At 48.1% G+C, this 19,355-nt stretch overlaps 1 protein-coding gene across 1 annotated transcript in view; it reads left to right on the forward strand.

Moving 5' to 3' along the window:
• The first annotated feature begins 8,235 nt into the window (after positions 1–8,235).
• Positions 8,236–19,355, forward strand: part of CHMP4C (charged multivesicular body protein 4C) — a 23,932-nt gene continuing 12,812 nt past the window's right edge. The window contains exons 1-2 of the mRNA XM_039841946.1: positions 8,236–8,766; positions 19,107–19,284. Coding sequence (XP_039697880.1) covers positions 8,577–8,766; positions 19,107–19,284 — 368 coding nt within the window. The 5' untranslated portion in view covers positions 8,236–8,576. The remainder of the gene's footprint in view (positions 8,767–19,106; positions 19,285–19,355) is intronic.

The raw sequence follows: 19,355 nt of genomic DNA on the forward strand, positions 1-19,355 counted from the left end.
CCAGGGGCGGAGCCTGCAGGTGAGGCGGGGCGGGGTCGAGGGGCGGGGCGACGGCTCGCGCGGCGCCTGCTGGGAACGCGGTGAGCCATGGGCGGAGCCAGCGGGGGGCGGGGCCAGGGCCGGAAGCTGTCCGGAGGCCGGAAGCAGTCGGGAGGCTGGGGTTGCGCTCGCTTCTGGGCACCTAGGTACCCTCGCGAGAGGGGAGTTGGTCTGTCTTTGTCCCCGGAAGTCCTCTCGCCCGGTGCTGAAGGGAGGGCTCGGCTGCCGTCTGGAAGATGCTGCGTGACAGAGATCGACATGACCCTAGGGACCCGCGCAGCGCCTGGCTCAGGTGTTTGCGGGAGTCAAGTGAGCGAGAAGACGCTGGTCCTGCGGTCCCCGCGTCGTCCTGCACCTGTATTACCCCATTACACAGTTGAAAGTGAATGCCGCTTGTAAGGGACTCAGTCGGCTTTTTAAAAAGCAGAGGCTTCCTTTTTTTTCTTGTCTTTAAAAAAAATTCTTGTAGGAAAAGAAGAAAGTCGAGCTCCCCAGTGTGTACCGAACGCGGAGGGTCCCTCGGCTTGGGGAGCCCAGACCTCAGCCCAGCGACCTGAAGCCACCCGATGGTGGCCCCGTGCGGATGCAGGGGTGCCACGCGCTTGATGAGCCACCGCACAGGTACCGAGGAAGGAGAGGCTCGTCTAGGTGGGGTGCGATGCGTGCCATTCCCCTGACGTGACAGCAGACGTCACCGACTCAGAGCGGATGAGTGACAGAAGTATTCATGACGGGGACCGGAAAAGTACCCAGAGCCTCAGGTGTCCTTCGGGTGTCCCAGCGCCTCGTCCGTGACTGTGGCTCGCGCCCCCGCGGCTGGGAAGCGGGTGTCACGACTTCCGAGCTTACTCTGAATTAATTAACCTATTTAATATTTCCAACTTAGACTTGCCTGGATCTCTGGAGACACTTCAGAGCTTAGAGCTGAGCTATCTCAGTCCCCTTAGCGTTTCTTTTTTAAGACGAAGGAACAGGTTCACAGATGCTAAATGATTTGCCCAAACGAGTGTAAGAGTCAGGATTAAAACCCAAGTAGCAAACACTGCTGGTATTCTCGATTCCAAAAATTAGCAGCTTACCTGGATTTTGTATGTCTGCTTCAGCTGTTTGGGTCAATCAACAGCAGGTTTTCTGGAATTTTACTCAGTTGTCTAGAATTTACTAGGTCATTCTAATTTACTAGAATGTTCTAGATAGGTGGCAGATATACATTTTATCAGTCCGATCGTAATGGAAAAGTTTTTCTTTTCTAATCATCTAATGCTTCCTAAGCCCCCACCTTGCCTGGTTAGAATAGCTAAGATGATTAGAATAGCTAAGACTGTAGTCGCTAGCTCTTCCATCTCTATTTGGTCTCCTTTGCTAATTTCTCCTCTAGGTGCTACTTAAACAGGTCTGTTTCCCGTTACTTTTGTCCTTGGTTCATATGTCAATATACATCCTCATATGAAGGACAGTCCCGTGGTTGCAGTGACTTCTATACCCATATTCTCAGCCCTGAGAACTTTCTCCCAAGCTGGACGACTCTATTTCCACCCGTCCGTTCGACATATGTACTTGGCATCATTTGTCATGTAAAACTCGAGTCCAAAATGGGTTGCTCTTACCACTTGTGCCTCAGACATGTCTCTCGAACCTGTACCCTTCCTTCAATTCTCCGGTTATTTCTTTCCACTTTACAGTTTAAAAGTTCAAACTGTAAATTCATCGTTATCATCGGATCAGCTTACAAAACAGACTTCTCTCCTCACCTTCAGAATGCAATTTTATCCCCTCACCTGGGAAGTCCTTCGGAATGCACGGGCCACATTCAGTCCTCCAGGACATCAGGCCCCTGCTGTAGCAGCGCGTCCTGCGTGCTTTTCTCCCTAGCGCTAACGGGGCAGTAATCTAATTTACCTGACCCCAGAAATCTTCAGCGGCTTCTACTAGCTACAAAATAAAATCTGCAGTCAGGTCGATTCAGCAAGTGTTCTGAGCATCAATTACACATCAGATACTGTTCTAGATTGATACAGAATTGAATAAGACATGGTCCCTGGCCTCAAGGAGCTCACAGAGTCCATGGGAGAATGTCTCCAGTGGGCACTTAAAGTCTTTCAAATCTTGGCCCAACTTACTTTCCTCTCATAATCTCTCAAATGCCTCTTCGTAGTCCGTGCTCCCCGTGGCCACAGGCCCTTTACACATGCTGTTCCTTCTCTGCAGAATGCTCTTCTCTCTCCCGTTTGATCTAGTTTGTTTCTGCTTTTCCTTTTGCTGTCACCTCAAGTAGCTTTTCCTTAAAAAATTCTTTGTTCTCCCTCACTACACATATCCTGCTGTGATTACAGTCACTTTGTGTTTCTTTCAAAGCATTTATCCCAGGCCTGATTTCATATTTGATTCTATGAATATTTGATCTTCCAACAGTTCATCTCCCACTCTAAGATGTCAGCTTCATGAGGACAGACACCATGTCTGTTTTTGCTGTCCATTGTATTATAATTGCCGTGAGCCTACTTTTTTTTAGATATTAAATAAATTTTTATTGGACAAACTAATGAAAAAAATATTTCATAACTCTGTGCACTAGCCAAGGTGAATTACTGCAGGTTTCCTGTATATGCCCTTGGCTCCCTCCCCTCTGGGTTTTGTGCTGCTCCCTCTACCATGGAATATTCCTTGTCCCATCTATTCAAGTCAAATGCCTATCCATACTTGAGGGCCACATTTAAATTCCCTTCTTCAAGGCTTCCCTTTATTCCTCCCACAGTAAAGGAGTCACTCATTTTGGGCTCCTATTATGGTTTATCTGTGCTTCTCTATTAAACCTAGTTATTTCTAAGTTTTATTCTAATTATTCTCGTGCATATCTTCTCCCTTACCGGCTATAACCATGTTGATGACTGGACTGATGTTTCATTCATTGTTGTAATTCCTTCATTCTACCGTGATGCCATTCAGCCTGCTCCTGGAATGAACACATGCGGAACAGACCTACACCTGGCCCGCCCCAAGGAGTCAAGCTCAGTCAACCCACAGTCTGAAGATGAGCTACCCAAGCAAGGCTTTCCTCGCTGTGCCGAATTTCAACAGACCTGCAGGTCTGCGTGCTTGAGTATAAATGCTTATGGTCGTAAGTCCTGGAGTTTTGGGGTGTTTTGTAACAGCGTCCTCATGGCAATAGCTCACTAACATATGGGGAATAAATAAAACAAAAGATAAGATATTGCATAATTCACATGACATGTAAAAGAATTTCTTCTCTCCGAATATCAGTTTATCTTGTATACCATGTTCCAAATCAGAACTTGAACATTCTACATTCAAACTTTAACAATAACAGCTAAAATTCTTTGATTACTATGTACCAGGCACTTATATGGATCATTTCGTTTAATCTTCCGACACTTTTAGATATCGTTATCATTCACATTTCATAGAATGGCTTATAAAGTGACTCAAGTCCTGCCTCCCTATCCCCACCTTCTAAAATGTCTCTACCCGCTCACCTCCCCGCTGACCTCTTAATAATTGTACTTACCCAGAATCCTCCTGCCCCGCCTTATGGGCTAGTGCCTTCGTATAAAGTCCCTTCTCCTTTCCCTAAACTTGCCCCGTTGTCTTCAGCTCATCTTTCGGCTTCCAAAAGAGGCATCTGGGACCTGCCACGGACTGGATCAAATCCTTTGTCATATGTACTGGCTTCCTATTGTTGCTGTAACAAGTGCCTACAAATTTCGTGGCTGAAAACAACGCAGCTTATTACCTTACAGTACCGGAGGTCAGAGGTCCTAAAAGCAATGTGTCGGCACGGCTGTGTTCCTTCTGAAGGCTCCAGGGAAGAATCCAGTTCCTTGGGCTGCCTTTGTTCCTTGGCTCGTGACCCCTTCCTCCCATCTTCAAAGCCAGCAAAGCGGCATCCGCAAACATCTCTTTTTCGCCCGTCCTCCTCCATCCCTCCCCTTCCACCTGCCTCCTCTGACTCTGACCCTTTCGCTTCCTCTTTTAAGGACTCTCGTGATTACACTGGGCCCCCCTGGATGTTTCAAGATACTCTCCCCATCTCAGATCCTGAACTTAATCACACCTGCAAAGTCCCTCTAAAGCCAGAGAAACAACATGGTCACTGGTTTCAGAGATCAGGATGTGAACAACTGGGGGTCGTAATTTCACCCGTCCCAACATACGTTCTCATATTTCCCAGACTTACTTCTTCGTAACATTTATTACAGTTTCCAAGATTGTATTCGTGTGACTACTGACGATATGTCTCCTATTTGTCACTTGAGGACAAAGGCTGTGTCTTATTCATTGTATCACCGAACCCTTGTTCAGGCTTGGCACATGGTGAGGCCTCAAAAAACATCTGTCCACTCAGTCGGCGAATGAACAAGTCAGTGCTGACAGACAGCTGTCCCCAAACTGTTACGGTCTTAATCAGCAGCGATAAACGTAATCAGAACGAGGAACACGAACACGGGAGCTCGTTTCGTGCGGCCTGACTGGTCAAGGCCAGAAGAAGCACCGCGCTCTGTTCCGAGCACCCCGCCCCAGTGTGGCAGAGGCGAACTGGGACGTAGTTAAATGAAGGCAACGGGGAAGTGAAGAACGAAACACCAGCATCCTGTAAAACCCAGAGAATCCGTAGTTTCGGGCTCAGTAGAGACGAGGAAGGGTATGAAGCAAAACATCACTGAGACTCCCATCACCGGTCAGCATGGCGGCGCGTGTGGGGGGCGAGCCGAATGTGTGTGCTTTGAATTCAATTTACACAAAGCGTGTGAACGATGACACAGATGACTCCACCTAAGAAACGTGTTTCCCAATATGTTCATCTTTTGTATCATCATTTGAGTTATTTTTTCACGATGTATTTCTTTAGTCCTCCGTTTATACAAGAAATATTGATAAAGTGCCTGTGACGTGCCAGGGCCTGTTCTGGGAACTGGGGAACACCGGTGAACAAAACAGATGAGACCCCTGCTTTCACGGGGGGCCTCCTAGTGGGGATGGGCATGGAAAGTAAACGGAACAGAAATGCCCAGTCTCTGGGGGAGAGTGCTGAGTGCTAAGTGCTACGGGGGAAAAATCTGACGGGGTTCTCTGAGGCTGTTTGCGCGGGGTTGACGATGGTACTTAAAGACTTAAGGAAGTGTGCCTGGTGGCTTCGAGCCAGAGTGGGCAGGCCAGGGTGGCTAGACAGAGTTGGGGGGCGGGGTAGGACTGGACCAGGGGGGCCAGTGAAGTGAGGTGGGGTCCACAGCATGTCATAGAGGGGCCTGAGGACATTCCTGAAGAGCTCGGCTTTTCCCTGGAGTGAGCCGAGAAGTCGGTGGGGGACGTGGCCCTGGCCACTCTGCAGGGGGACAGCAGCACGGCCCAGGCGACCCTGGTGGGGTCAGTCACGAGTGTCCTGTGGTGTCTACCAGGACGAGAGTGGCTCGGAGCAGCGTGTTGGCAGCGGTGGTGGCGGCGAGTGGTCTGGTGTTCGGAGCAGTTAGAGCCGTGGGACTGGATGTGGGGTGTGAGAGGGCATCGGGGATGACCTCAAGGTTTTGTCCGGAACAAAAAGAAAGCTGCTGTTGTCACTAACTGAGGGACAATCTGTGTGCTCCTCCATGAGGTCTCAAGTCTCCTGTGATCCTATTCAGGTGTGACGGAATCCTGGTGGGAAAGGAAGGTGCTAGAATCAGCTTTAGGTAGGTTATGCGGTAAGGGTGATGTTACGGTACAGGGCCACGCCTCGTTTTATATCCATCGGTGGTTGGTGTAGAAAACAGCCAAGTCCGATCATCCTTAGATCCTGTAACGCTCCCGGTGAGAGATGGACGGAGGTGGGAGGCAGCAGAGATAAAGAGCTGCAAGCAGGACGCAGTCCCAGGCACCGTATATGTTCATTACGACTCGGGGCGGTGCAGCTTTCAGTTTTGCAAAATTATTTTTCATAATGGCTACTTTTGCACTCATTGTTGTGTTTGGGTATTACATGCAGTGAATATTTAGTTCTAAGAAACAGCTGCTGATGGAAAGAATGTGCACACGCTTGTCGAGCTGCTTAATAATAAAGAGCTGTTTGATGATGACTCAGGGCGTTTAAAGGGCAGTTCTGTCGCGTCAGAGCCCATTCGCGTTCTAGAAATGGATGTGATTCCGAGGGCTGTCCAAATGCATCAGTTAGCCTGACATCTAACCTGGGTCTTTTTAACAGATCTATAAATTTCCAATTTCCTTTGCCATCTTAACCATGGTAAATCACCCCAAACCAGATCATCCTTTGAACAGCAGCCTCCTTATTAGCTGATATCAATTGAGATTAGAAAATGAAAAATACGCTAGATGTCGAGAACCGTTTACGAAACCACATTTGTAAGATGAGTATCGAAGGAAGATTAATGTGTTATTTTTCGGCTTCTACATCATTGATTTAAAAATTTATTCTCTAGATCCCATTGCTGGATTAAGCACTGGGATATATTTGGATGACTTGCTTGCTTGCAAGTATTATCTGTTCCCTGCTGAGGTTATGTATTAATGGAAGAGAATAATTTTTAATTCAAATGTATCTTGCTCTGTATACCACGTGTTTCTAAAAGTGCTACACATTAAATTGGGTGAAACTGATTATTTTTTCCATCGAATTAGAAATTAACGACTAAATCCTTTGTTTTAATTTCTGATTGATTTTCATTTGCTCTTCGGATAAAATACGAGGTCCTGATTGGCACATCGCGCGGCCCTCTGCGCTGGGCCCTGTCCGCCCTTGGACACGGCCTCACGGTTCTCTCCTCTCCTGTCTGCAAGACCCTTGGCCTTTGGAACCCTAATACTTCTGACTCAAGATTTCGGCTCACGTTGTCTAAAATTTAAATTCTCTAACACGCTCTGCTCTATTTTTTCCACATAGCATATAGAGTTCATAACTTTCTTAATTTATGGTCTGTCTGCCGCTACATGTGTAGGTTCTAGTCTTTCTTTATTCACTGCTGAATCTCCAGCATCTAGAACTGTGTTGGGGATACAGAAAAAATGATGTGACCGCCGTCACTAGGAGGTCGGCTCCTTTAGGGCAGGTGGCGCTTTCATTCCTGACGGCCCCTGTGTACAATACCGAAGATTAGAGCAAAAGACGTGTCGCAGGTCGTAAGAGGCAGGCGGGAAATGATAGAAGTGTCTAGCTGTGGTTGTTGGGGATGATACATCCATATGTTTGTGCGTGGAAGATACAAACCGGTGAGCCTCCTAGAAAAGTGTCCAAGTTCTTTGGCAAAATTTGGTGCTGGCTGTTCTGATGTCGGATACAATGGGTCGACCTGCTGTTTCTGTGTCACTATGATGGCAGAAAAATTGAGTTATTGATCTTGGGTATCAAAGTGTACTTGTCACAGAGATGGAGGCTTTCTTCTGCTTTAACCATCAGGGGTTAGCTAATGGCCAGCGGTAGGTTCCGATGATGTTGGCAGACGTGTTATGGGGGGTACGCCCAGCCCACGACCGCTAGACCATGGCCCAGTCCCACGCTCCACTTGCGCCGTGCTTGCGTCATCCCTGGCCGTCACACATCACCGCCCTTTCATCTCACCCGACTCTGGGACAGAGGGAGTGAGCATGACCAAAACACGTTTCTCTCCTCCAGGACGTCCTCTCCTTTTTCACATAGCTGTCTCTGTAAAGACATCTGACAGATCCAAACGCAAAGGCACAGAATCGAACGCAACAACCAAGCACACTCAGCAGCCCCGGCGTTAGGAAGAGAGGCGACCAGCACCTTTCAGCCCCTTCGGCCATGTAAGGATGAGCTAGAACTGACCCAGGCCAACCGGCGGCCAAGCACGGGTGGCTGCACGGATTCCTCACCTGCAGAGAAAGCCCAGTCAGACCAGCTGCTCCCCGAGTAAGCCAGGTGCTCACACACCTGCCCCCCAGAGGCAGGCCATGCCCTAAAGCCGGAGCCTCCACACACCCATCCAGACACGCCACACCCAGGCGGCCTCGTCTGAATGTTCTTATTCACGAGGACAGAAGCTGAGTTCGAGCACACGCTTTACACTCACCTCCACCCAAAGCCTTTTACACCGAGGTTAAAAGCGTCTCTCATCCAGGGCAGCGGCTCTCTCTCCTCTCTCTCTCTCTCACACACACACACACACACACACACACACACTTTCCTGCTTTTGCTCAAGTCCCCTGGGATACTGGTTTGCAGTCCCCTGAGCTGTACACAAACTTGTCCTCCCCTGGGACGTCCGGAGCGTGGACAGAGCGGCGACTTTGCTGTAGCCCCGCCTGAGTCTGGCACTCCTTCCCCTTCCTGCTGTCCCCGACCTCCCCGAGGCCGAGGCTGGTGGCGCCTGCAGCCAAGTCCAACTCCTGCGCCCTCCCAGCCCGGCCGCGCCGAGGGCGGGGCACCAGCGCCAGGAAATGCCCAGGAGTGCGTGTCACCTGCCCCGACGACTTGTTGATTCCCAGGGGCGCCGCCTTTGCGGGTCCGCCCCCGAGAGCGGAGGACGGTCTCGCTCGCCTGTCCCCCCAAGCACGCCCCCAACTGCACAGCCATGAGCAAGTTGGGCAGGTTCTTTAAAGGAGGGGGCTCTTCTAAGAGCCGTGGGGCCCCCAGCCCCCAGGAGGCCCTGGCCCGACTCCGGGAGACCGAGGAGATGCTGGGCAAGAAGCAGGACTACCTGGAAAACCGCATCCAGAGGGAGCTCGCCCTGGCCAAGAAGCACGGCAGGCAGAACAAGCGAGGTAGGCTCCCAGCCCCTCACCCAGCCCCTCCTCGGGGACAGGCCCTCCGGCCCATGCACCTGTCCCGGGGCGGCCAGGTGTGCTTCTAGGAACTGGCACTGGCCCCCCAGGGCTGGGATGGCAGTGAGCTGAGCCTTCCCGGCTCCTGGAGGACAGAATGTCAGGGGGTGCCCCAAAATCTCAGTGGTCGAGATGAGCAGTGTTTGTTTGCAATATTAAAAAAACTCAAAATTAATGCAAAAAAATCCACGATGGAAACATATCAAAATTTAAAATAGAGACGAGATCAGTATTACTGTTCTGTTTTTCTTTTGCCTCTGGCTCTTATGTGTTCTGCATGGGACTTCTTTATTTAAAATTCTTTTTTTTTTAATGTGATATTTTGTTCATTATGAATTTTTTCCCACTAATTTTGAGTTTTAAATATATGACATGAAAATATTATTTCTCTTGATTACTGATTTTTTTGGTGCCCCCTTAAATTTTTTCTTCTGGCTTGCCTCACCTTAGTCCAGCCCTGCTGACCCCAACACTAAATATCAGGTTTTCTGCTGTGCATTTGTATATTGACACACATTTTAATTTGCATCTTGATCTCCAGGGAAGTATATTCTAGTATGTTCTAGTTCACCCAGTGCGAAGACTTTTGGTTGTGAAGTTAAGAGTTATAAGGCGTTCTCAAAAAAAAAAAAAAGTCAGAGAATTAAATATTAAATTCCCTGTCACTGGCTTTCGCCACACGGGGACTGTGAGTCTGGAATGGTTCTTAGTGCTCCTTATTCTCTGCCGGAGTTGGCCTCTTCGATGCATAGCTCTCTCTGTAGAGAGCAGACCTAGGCAGCACTGCTGGAACCTGGAAAATCCAGCCAGAAGTTAAAGGGATTTGCTCTTGGAACTAGAGGTCAGTGGCAGACGCAGAAATAGAAGCAGCCATACAAGACTCCTTCTGTCATGATAATGCCTGGGAGGTTTAGCTTCCCCCAAATGATGCTGCAATTGTTAAACGCAGGAAAGGAACCACGTTTCCTGGAGCTGACCTTGAAACTCTTCGCTTCCCATAAAAAGGCTCCTGATACACGCCCTTGCCCACTTATCGCCAACAATAAAAAGTCCAAGTTTCATTTTTCTCTGCTACTGCATATAACTTTTGGCCACATTGTAGCCTGTTTTCGAGTTAAGTGCTGGTTTCTGTTTTTACTTTATGTCTGAAAATATTTTGGGAGGTTATTACATGGCAATTTCTCTAGAGAGACTATGCCATTACGGCTTGCCAAAACCCCATTCTGTTCCTCTGCCTTTCCCTCCAGTTTGATGTGTATTCTGACATTTGCTTAGTATCTGTCAAGGGTTTTCTTTTCTTGTTTGTTTTGTTATCCATTTGGATCTGTATAAAGCTTTATCTACAGTGGCTGCTCAATAAATATTGGTTTTAAAAATCTGAAAAATGGAACATCTGCTTTTAGGAAGTGGTGAAAATATAATTTGCTTTCAGAAGACCAAAATATAAAGTAAGTACAGACGTGTTCTCCGATTGGCAATGCACTAAAGTGTATACAAGTAGATTTTTATAGACGCGCCCCCCCCACCAAAAAAAATTAAAACAACACTACTTAAGAACATCAGCCTGACTTCCTTAAATCAGAGAAGTTGCATACAGATGCAAGAATCAAGTGCAATTACCAACTGGTGTCAGAAAAGCCATTTGCTCTTTGTCGTTTATCCTTGGGAACTTCGTAGGCGCTGGCCCCGGGCTTGGTTCTGCAGTGGCCTCGAGAGTAGGCAGAGGCTGGCTGACTAGCATGAGGTCACCCGTAACCCGGACTATGGAAGGAATTCAATCACAGACCATGCTTCAGAAATGCTGTCACTATCAGCGTCACCAAGTAAACCACGTAACTTTGTAGACACATAGTTACTGTTTTGCATTAGCCACTAAGAAATATTGTCCCACATGTAATAAGGCCCAATTCACTTGGTACTACATGGACCTTGTGCCACACAGCGTCAGCGCTAGAATGGCTGTCAGTTACATGATAACCAGAGCGACATGATGTATGTGCAGCTAAACTCTGACTTCTAGAGGTGGTTGGCCAGCGACCATGCTGACGAGAATAATAGTTGAGTGGCCAGCTAGTATTATATTAGAAAAGGCCACACTTCTGGCCTGTATAAATTCTTTAGCGACCTGTTTCTCTACAGCAACAGAAGTTTTGACAGTTAGCATTCTGAATGTCAAAATGGATTTTATTAGTAATATGAGTAACTCTTAAATTAGCATAATAAATGTTAGAAGTGGGGTCTCACTGGTGAAGTTGTGGTTATTCTAAACATGTGGATTGGCTAAAATAGTTTAGAAACACCTCCTCACTCCCCGTGTAAGAACAGGCGAGAAGACCAAGCCAGGTGTGTAACCGACGTAACATGAGGGTGGCACCCGAGGCCCCGTCCGTGCAGTGTCCAGGCTGGGGCTGAGGCTGTGCGCAGTCGCTAATGCCCTGCTCAAATCTACCAGGAAGGACCTGGACCTCCCTGTGCCTCGCCAAACTGGTTTCGCAGCAACCACCAAGTTCAAGGCACTGTCGGTCTATCTAAGAGGGTCATGATTGGAGCAAGAGTTATAATTTGGTTAGAAACTTCAGGACGTCGGACATTCTTTAACAGTTTGTTCAGGTTACTGCGATAGTTCTGCTTTATAGCTAGTGATCTGTGGGAAAAGCAAACTTTTTATGCAGCATTTAATTGTTTTCTTTTCCTGCTGAGCGCTGTCGTCTGGAACGGTTTTCAGTCCCGGCTGTATATTAAAGTCCCCTCAGTGCCTGGGTCCCACCCCTGGAGATTCTGATATAATCGACTGAGGCTTGGGCGGCAGTATTTTTAAAAAGCGCCCCAGGTGAGTCTTTCCTGGGTCCGGGGTTCGGTATTGGGACCCTAGATCTGCAGTAACGCTAGTGAGGGGGCAACACAGGTGCTCGCGGTCTTGCGGTGCTTCCTGGCCTTTTCCCGTTGTGCCACACGTGGGCTCCGGTGGTCCGGTGTGTGTCCCTGGCCGGTGGCCTCAGGAGCTGACGGTGTCAACACCCCAGCACACTGCAGACGCCCCCTGCTACCCTGGTCTGGCGGAACACCTTGGAGGTCGCTGCTTAACCTCCTTTATGAGGTCTTTTTTTGTTGTTTTTTTTTTCTTTTTAATATCATCAAGAGGGTCATAGGAATTTTGCTTAAATTTGACATCCTGATCTCATTTTTAGATGGAAAGTCACTTAGTTAAGAGCCTGGGCCTCAAAGCCGACAGCTCTGGGCGCGCGTCCCGCTGGAGCGGGGCCTTCGGCCCGCCCTCCCCGCCTGTGCAGCGGCTTCTCCATCCGCACCACACTGCCCTACGCTTGGTTCTGAGTTGTGAGGATCAGCGACGTCATTGTGTAAAGGTCTGAATTCAATGTTGTGTAACTATCAGCCAGCGTTATAACAATAACTTCTTTTTTCTTTAAGCTAAAATTGGCTTCTAGTAAGTTCCACTGATTGGCCCAAATTTCATCTTCTGCATGAATAAGGAGTAAATTGACTCCACCTGTCACAGGAAGACCGTTCACATATTTGAGACAGCGGTCCCTTCTCTGAGCCTCCTGCTCCATGACCCCCGTTTGTCACTTCCTCAGTTACCCCTTCCGGGCTGAGGTTCCCTTCCAGGGTGGGGTCTCGGGTGAGGCCCCCGAGGCCCCCGAGGACAGTCTAGTGCGACTGGAGAGGGAGAACCCCCTGAAATTCACACCCTAGTCCTGGCCTGTTGGTTTCTTGTCCCGGGCTGAGCAATAACTCCAAGTGCGTCATTGCAAGACCCGGGCGGGTCCGGCTGGTGCCGAGGCCGCTCTGCTGGGGGCCGAGGCCGCTCTGCTAGGGGCTGGCGGGTTTGCTCCTCCTCGGAGCAGCGTGTGTGGCCATCCCTCAGGCTGAGCTCAGTACAGGAACCTGCTTGGGCTCTCGAACTGCTTTGCAGTAGAGTCGTCACAGAGCTGGATCCTGCAGGCTCAGAGCCCAGGGCCCAGAGGACTTCTGAGCGGAGAGCGCCCCAGCCACCAGCCAGCTGAGCGCCCAGGGGTGAGGGCAGAACACGCGGGACCGCAGACTGCAGGGCCCTGAGGCCGCTGTCCCCTGGGAGCTATCACTTGACCAGTGACCTCCTTTCCTAAGAGAGTTTCTCAAAACGGGCTCGGATGGCCTGCATCGGAACTCCCTGAGGACGTCTATTGAAACGTACACTCACCAGCCCCTCCCTAAAAATTCTCCTGTGGGCGATTGAGTGCAGGGTCCGGAAATCTGAACTTTGAACGAAAACTCCATGGTGCTGATGCGTGCTCCAGGGCGAGGCCCTGAAGAGTTACTTCTGCTTCTCCCTGCCCCCCATCCTCACCCCGATACCTGGATGAGGTGCATCTAACTTCCTCCCCCTCTGTTCATCCCCAAGGGACTGTTTCCGGGAGCTTCTGCCGGGTCCTCATTAGTCGCCTGCATCAGTTTTCTCTAGGGACGGGCATACGGCAGTGCGACTCCACAGCTTTTGTGAGGGGTCTCAGCATTCTCCAGGGTTCAGGTGACGGCCTCTTCGGTTATCTGATTGTTTCGTACACTCAGGACACTGTTCCTGACTTCACTGCTGGAAGGACGTCACCGTTACTGGAGGAGACAGCCCGCCACAGAGGAATGCAGTCAATCCCTTTGTCCTAGAGGAAAGTCGGCCAGGTTTCCTCAGCTGCTTAAAAGCACAGCCGGGAGCCTGGAAGGTTGAAATGCGCCTTCCGAGCGGGTTAAATGACATGCTCTAAAAACACCTCTCTCTGCGAGACTGGGAGGGATGCTCCGTCTGCAGGTTTGTTGCATGTCTTTGCAGAAGTACAGCTGTTTCTTTTCCAAAATCGTTGACTAGACAGCAGAGTCGAAGCCTGTGTAGCTCGTGGAGGGCCTGTGGTGTCATCATCCCACGGGAGGAGCAGCTCATGGAGACCCTCAGGGACACCTCTCTGCTCTTTGGAATAGGAGCCCCTTGTCTTAGTGTTTGCAAGAAGCTGACTGTGCCTGGCAGAAGTCACAAAAAGTGTCAGGTGTCTTGAGGTCAGATCCAACCATACAAGAATCATCTGTTTGCCCATACAAGGTTTTTTTTTTTTTTTGAAAATTATAAACCAGCTTTTAAATTGGGGGGATTTTGCACGCAAATCCAGATTTCTTGCTTCTTTGAACAGCCAGCCGGGAGTCTGGGCCCGGGCCCATGTGGCAGTGCAGACGGGAGCCGAGAAGTTTCCTTCCATGAGTTCAGGCTTACGTTCACCAGACGTCTCATGCTTCCTGTTGACACCCTGACATCGGGGCCAGTGTCCACTGCCATTTATAGCCGCCCTTGCACGATCTGCTTTTGTTAGAGTAGAGGAACATCCCCCTGTGTTTTCTCTCTCACAGGTGAGAACAAAGAGGGCCTTTGACCGCCACCCCCCCCCATTCCTCACCTGCCCGCTTTCTCCGAGCTGGCTCTGCCCAGGCCAGTCTGTAGTTTGTGGTGTGGTAATTATAGCGTAAGTCGAGATCTCTCGACTCTGGGTACATTTTCAAGTTTCTCTCAAATATTTTGAAGAGCAGAAGCCATATGTTAAGCAGAGGCATTTAAGATTGTGTCCAAAGCAGAACTTATTATTATTAACAACAAACAATTGCGGGGTCAGCCATTACACCATGTGACTCCTGCTGGAAGTTTCTGGCAGCCAGCGAAGGAGGTTATGATGATGATTATAAAGTCCCTAACGTTTAGCCGGCACTCGCTGCGTGCTGGGCACCACACTAAACACTTTATGCGACAGCCAGGATCTGAAGCCGGAGCCCTGACTCCAGCATACAGTGTTCTGATGTCTTGCAGGTTTCGTCGTGGCTGCTGTTCAAATGAGGGAACCTCACTTGGGGAGAGTGAAGGTCGCCCGTCACGGTTATCACACACAGTCATTAACCGACAGAGACGGGACTGACGTGCAGATCCGGCGGCTCCAAAGCCGCATCCTTCATAGCAAATTGCATTTCTTGATTTTTTAGAAAGTAATCTAAAGTTAATTCTCAGGAAGAAACATGGCATACTTTCTAATGGAGAACTTTAAAACTTTTTCTCAAAAAAAAAAAGGAGAATGCTTTTGGGTTAATAGTTAGTTTCTAAATAAGTGTAGACGTGAACCGGCCTGACCAGAGGGAAGAGGATACTTCCGACATCCCGCTCTGGGTACGGTGGGGGGCGACTGCGTTTGGGGTGTAGCTTCTCAGTGTGAATGGTGGCACTGTGCTGGAGCCCCTCGCGTGGAGCCCCTCCTGAAATGTGGAGCATTTTGTTCCTGTCACGTGACTGACGGGGAAAAAGAACGCGTAACTTGCTCGGCGGTCTCAGAAGTAAGATGCGCAATCTCGATCATTCATGAATGTTAATCATTATTAATAAATTGATGTTATTAATAATTATATCGAGGGGCTAAGTCCCTGCCATGCACAGGGACTGTATAAAGTGTTTTCCGTAAATTATCATTAATTCTTAAAAGTCACCCAGCCTGGTGGGGATTGTATCCCCATTTCCAGAAGCGCAAACTGGAGCTCAGAGGAGGGAGGTGACTTATGCAGGGGCACACGTCCCAGTCACGAAGGAGGAGTCGCGCTCGGGCCTCAAACGCCACCATGCTGTCATTGTGCCAGGTGCACAAAGCTGTCCGATGTGTTCATTTAACATTCATTTCGTCTTCTGTAAAACAGGCCAATAATCGTATCTGCTCTTGGGGTTTTCGTGAGCGCTAATGACATAAATATCATGGCACATAAAGCACTTCGCGCCAGCATGGCACGTAGCAAACAATCGATCACGTTGTTGTGTTTCGCTGGCCATATGCTCGGTGCTGGGGAAGCAGGAGAGGAGAATCTTGGCTCGCGTGGCTTGTAAGTAGCATGGGGGAGATGAGCTGGAGCAGGTTGTACGAGTAATTATAATACGCTGTAGATAAGCGTCTGCAGACGGGGTGCAGGCAGAGGGGGGCAACTGGCCATTCGCCCCGTGCGAGCAAACCCTCAGACAGCTCTGGTCACTGATGCGGCGAGCCTCTCTGCGGAGCGACGCTGCCGAACGGCCTTTGTGCCAGGCGACTTTGAAGAAGTTGTTCAGGTCTTTCCTAAGCAAAAGCTTAAACAAAGAGAGAGTGTTCTGTGAGTAAGGTGTACGGAAGGTTCAGTAAGCGCTTCGCTCGCGACGTGTCGCCTCTGGGAAGGGAAGCAGAGCCGAGCCTGCCGTGACCTTGGGCCTCCACAGCCCAAAGGGCAGGGTAGGATGGGGAAGCAAAGACACCGGACGAGTGTCCCACACCCACGTTAAAGTGTTTCTCCGGCCACTGTAGGAACCGCTAGCCTGCACCTGCCCTCCAGCCACCGAAGGAAGCCTGCCTGCTGGCTCTGGGCAGCCTTCCCTCCCAAGAGAGCAGCCCCCCGGGGAGACACGCTTCTGTCACTGCAAGAGGCACTTCAGCGCATACTAGCTATTCTAGTCTTATTTATACGTGTGACCCTATACTACAAGATCAGAAGAATTTTGAGGAAAGGTAATTGCATCAAGGATCAAGACGAAGCAAAGCAAACGGCTGAACTCAAGAAAAGAGAGATAATGTAAGAAATAAAGAATGTTAAAGACAAAACTCCTATTACTATTCTTCATGGAGAGTCCAGAGGCCATGTCATTAGAAGAGAAGAATGAGCCGCCACATGAATGAACAGCGAGGAGCAAAAGTGCTTAGAAATTAAAAACATAATTACAAATAAATAAAAGGGGATAAAAGTAGAATAAATAGAGCTGAAGACTAGTTCGTGATCTGGAGTATGAAGGTAAGTAATTCTCCCCGAACACGGGACAAAGAGAGGTGCACTAGGAGACTGCAGCATGGACCCATGGGGTCCGACGCCGTCCCGTAGGGATTTCCAAAGAGAGGAGACAGGGAGAGTGGCCGGGCAGGCTCACTGTGTGCGTGACAGTAGGACAAGGAACAGGAACTTCAGAGGAGAGCGGACAGAATTAATGCAGGCGAAAGAAGGAAAAAAATATTCAAGAATACGGTTTCCACAGGATGACGAAGGAAGACATAACTCTACAGAATGAAAATACTCAATGAATGCTTACTTCCTCATGGTATAGAAAAAAAGAAAAGAAAAAAGATCATGCCTAGGCCTGGTGAAATCTCTTAACTCCAAGATAAAAAAGAAAATCTTAAATGTTCCCAGAGAGGAGACAAGGAAACAGATTATCTACAAAGGGATGAGTTGAAGATTATTTTCAAACTTCAAAGTATTGGTTACCCAGTGACGAGGGAATAGCATCTTAACAGTTTTTAAATATTCTGAACCTAGAATTCTATAAAAATCCAAACCATCATTCGAGTCTGAAACAAAGACATTTTCAGACCTATAGGAATTTAGAGAATTTATATTTGTGTGCCTTTTCTGAAAAAGTAGTTAATTTCTTTTGGTAAAGTAAAAAAATTAACCCCAAAAAAGGATGATGCAAGATATAGAAGCGATAGTGGGAAAATAAGCCGGCGACGCTATACTTTAGTGCAAATAACTGTCGAAATCGTGTCTGTCAAGCTTAATGCAATTGCTAAGAAAGGTTTCCTTAAAAATTGGAAAGATAATAAAAAACAGCCAGTAATCACCTGGAACTAATAAAATTGTACATCGTGTTAATCTAACATTGGAAAGTTTGGGGTTGGAAAGAATCTCGTTTGGGAACAATAAATTATATATAAAATATGGATTAATTTTCATATGGATAGAATACTTAAATTTAATTATATATTTTAAAAGCCAGGGTATCCATTAGAAGAATAAATTTAGTATATGTAACTGTCCACAAATTAAAGAAAAAGAACAAAGAAAATTTGATCAATCTATATAAAGACAAGAAAACGAAAAGAAAACAGTAAATATAACAAACAGAAAACACAGAAAGGATGACGATAAAAAGATCATGGCAGATAATACATTGGTTGTCACCATAAATGAGAATGAGTTAAAATTTAACGTTAAATGAAAGAGACCATCTGAATGGGTTAAAAAAGGTCACACGAACTAAATATCCAAGCACATGCTATCTGTAATAAGTATACTGGAAAAAAGCAAATAAAAGACAATTTTGAAATAGAGGTCCCCATAAAATTATTACAGGCAGATTGTAACAAAAAGAAAGTTGAAATATTAATTTAAATATAAAACAAAATGGAATTTAAGACAAAAAAAAGATTAAATGGGACAGAGAGTAATATTTCATATCGATTGCCAATAAAATCCAACAAGAAAGTATAATGACTGAGTCTCTGTGCACCCAACGAAAGGCACTGGAATAAATAAACCAAACCTGTTGGAATCATAGGGAGAAACTGAGCGAAACAGAACAGAGCCTTCTCTCAGAAATCCGTTGCGATAACGTGCTTCACCAGGAAACCATAAGCGTATCTGGGTCCTTTTGCCAATTCCATTTAATCGTCTTTATATCCACATCCTCCTGCTGCTCGTTTCCTGTACCTTTGCTAAATGCCTCATCGAATCTCGCATTTTAGGGTCTCTCTTGTGGGTGCCTTCCAAGGCGCCACGGTCAGAGTTTTGTGACTTCTGAATGAAGCCGATGAGGTTATTTTGCTCAGGTGCCGATGGGAGTGTATTTAGATGTCGTTTCTCCGAGGCCAGCGCTTCTGCCACCAGCCTACCGCCTGATCCTTGGGTGTGACCCTCTAGCAGTGCTGGTTTCGTGGGCCCTCGTGGCTGGATGTAACCTTCCTGACCATCTCATGATCATTTCAGACCAAGACACGCGGTGTGGACACCTAGGTTTTGGACTGTCTGCCTTCAAGCGGGTCACCTAACTTCTCCGAGTCTCAACTAACTTGCCTTTGAAATAAGAGTAAACAGTCATTAAAGTTCTTTCTCTAAAGTTTTATTTTTCTATTGCATGATTTTTACTCATATTTTTACATCTATCCCTTTTCAAAAATCCGGCACTGACAGAAGCGTTTCTGTGGTGTATTTTGTGGAATGTGAAAATTGACTTTTCCTCCTCCGACACACACCAGGTCTTGGGAAGAAGAGTATAACAAATGTCTGAGTGAGCAAGAGCTGGGGCAGGCCGTGGACAGACGGTCTAGCCCTTTGGTGTCTCCGTGTCCCCTCCTGGTCTCCCCTTTGTCTGTAGGTGTCGACAGTGCCGAGTCCCCGGTTGGCACTGAGCAAATGTCAGTCGAGTCAGTGGCTGGGCTCTCTCTGCTTATAAACACGGCTTCTCCCTTATTTAGCTGCATTACAGGCACTCAAGAGAAAGAAGAGGTTGGAGAAGCAGCTCACTCAGATCGACGGCACGCTGTCCACCATCGAGTTCCAGCGAGAGGCCCTGGAGAACTCTCACACCAACGCCGAGGTGCTCAGGAACATGGGCCTCGCCGCGAAAGCCATGAAGGCCGTCCACGAGAACATGTGAGTGACCCGGCCGTCCCTCGCAGTCACCAGTGGCCTCGGTGTTGGGAGCTGGGTGACGATTCGGGCTG

Source organism: Pteropus medius, unplaced genomic scaffold (assembly GCF_902729225.1).
Source record: "Pteropus medius unplaced genomic scaffold, Ma_sr-lr_union100, whole genome shotgun sequence".
Lineage (NCBI taxonomy): Eukaryota > Metazoa > Chordata > Mammalia > Chiroptera > Pteropodidae > Pteropus > Pteropus medius.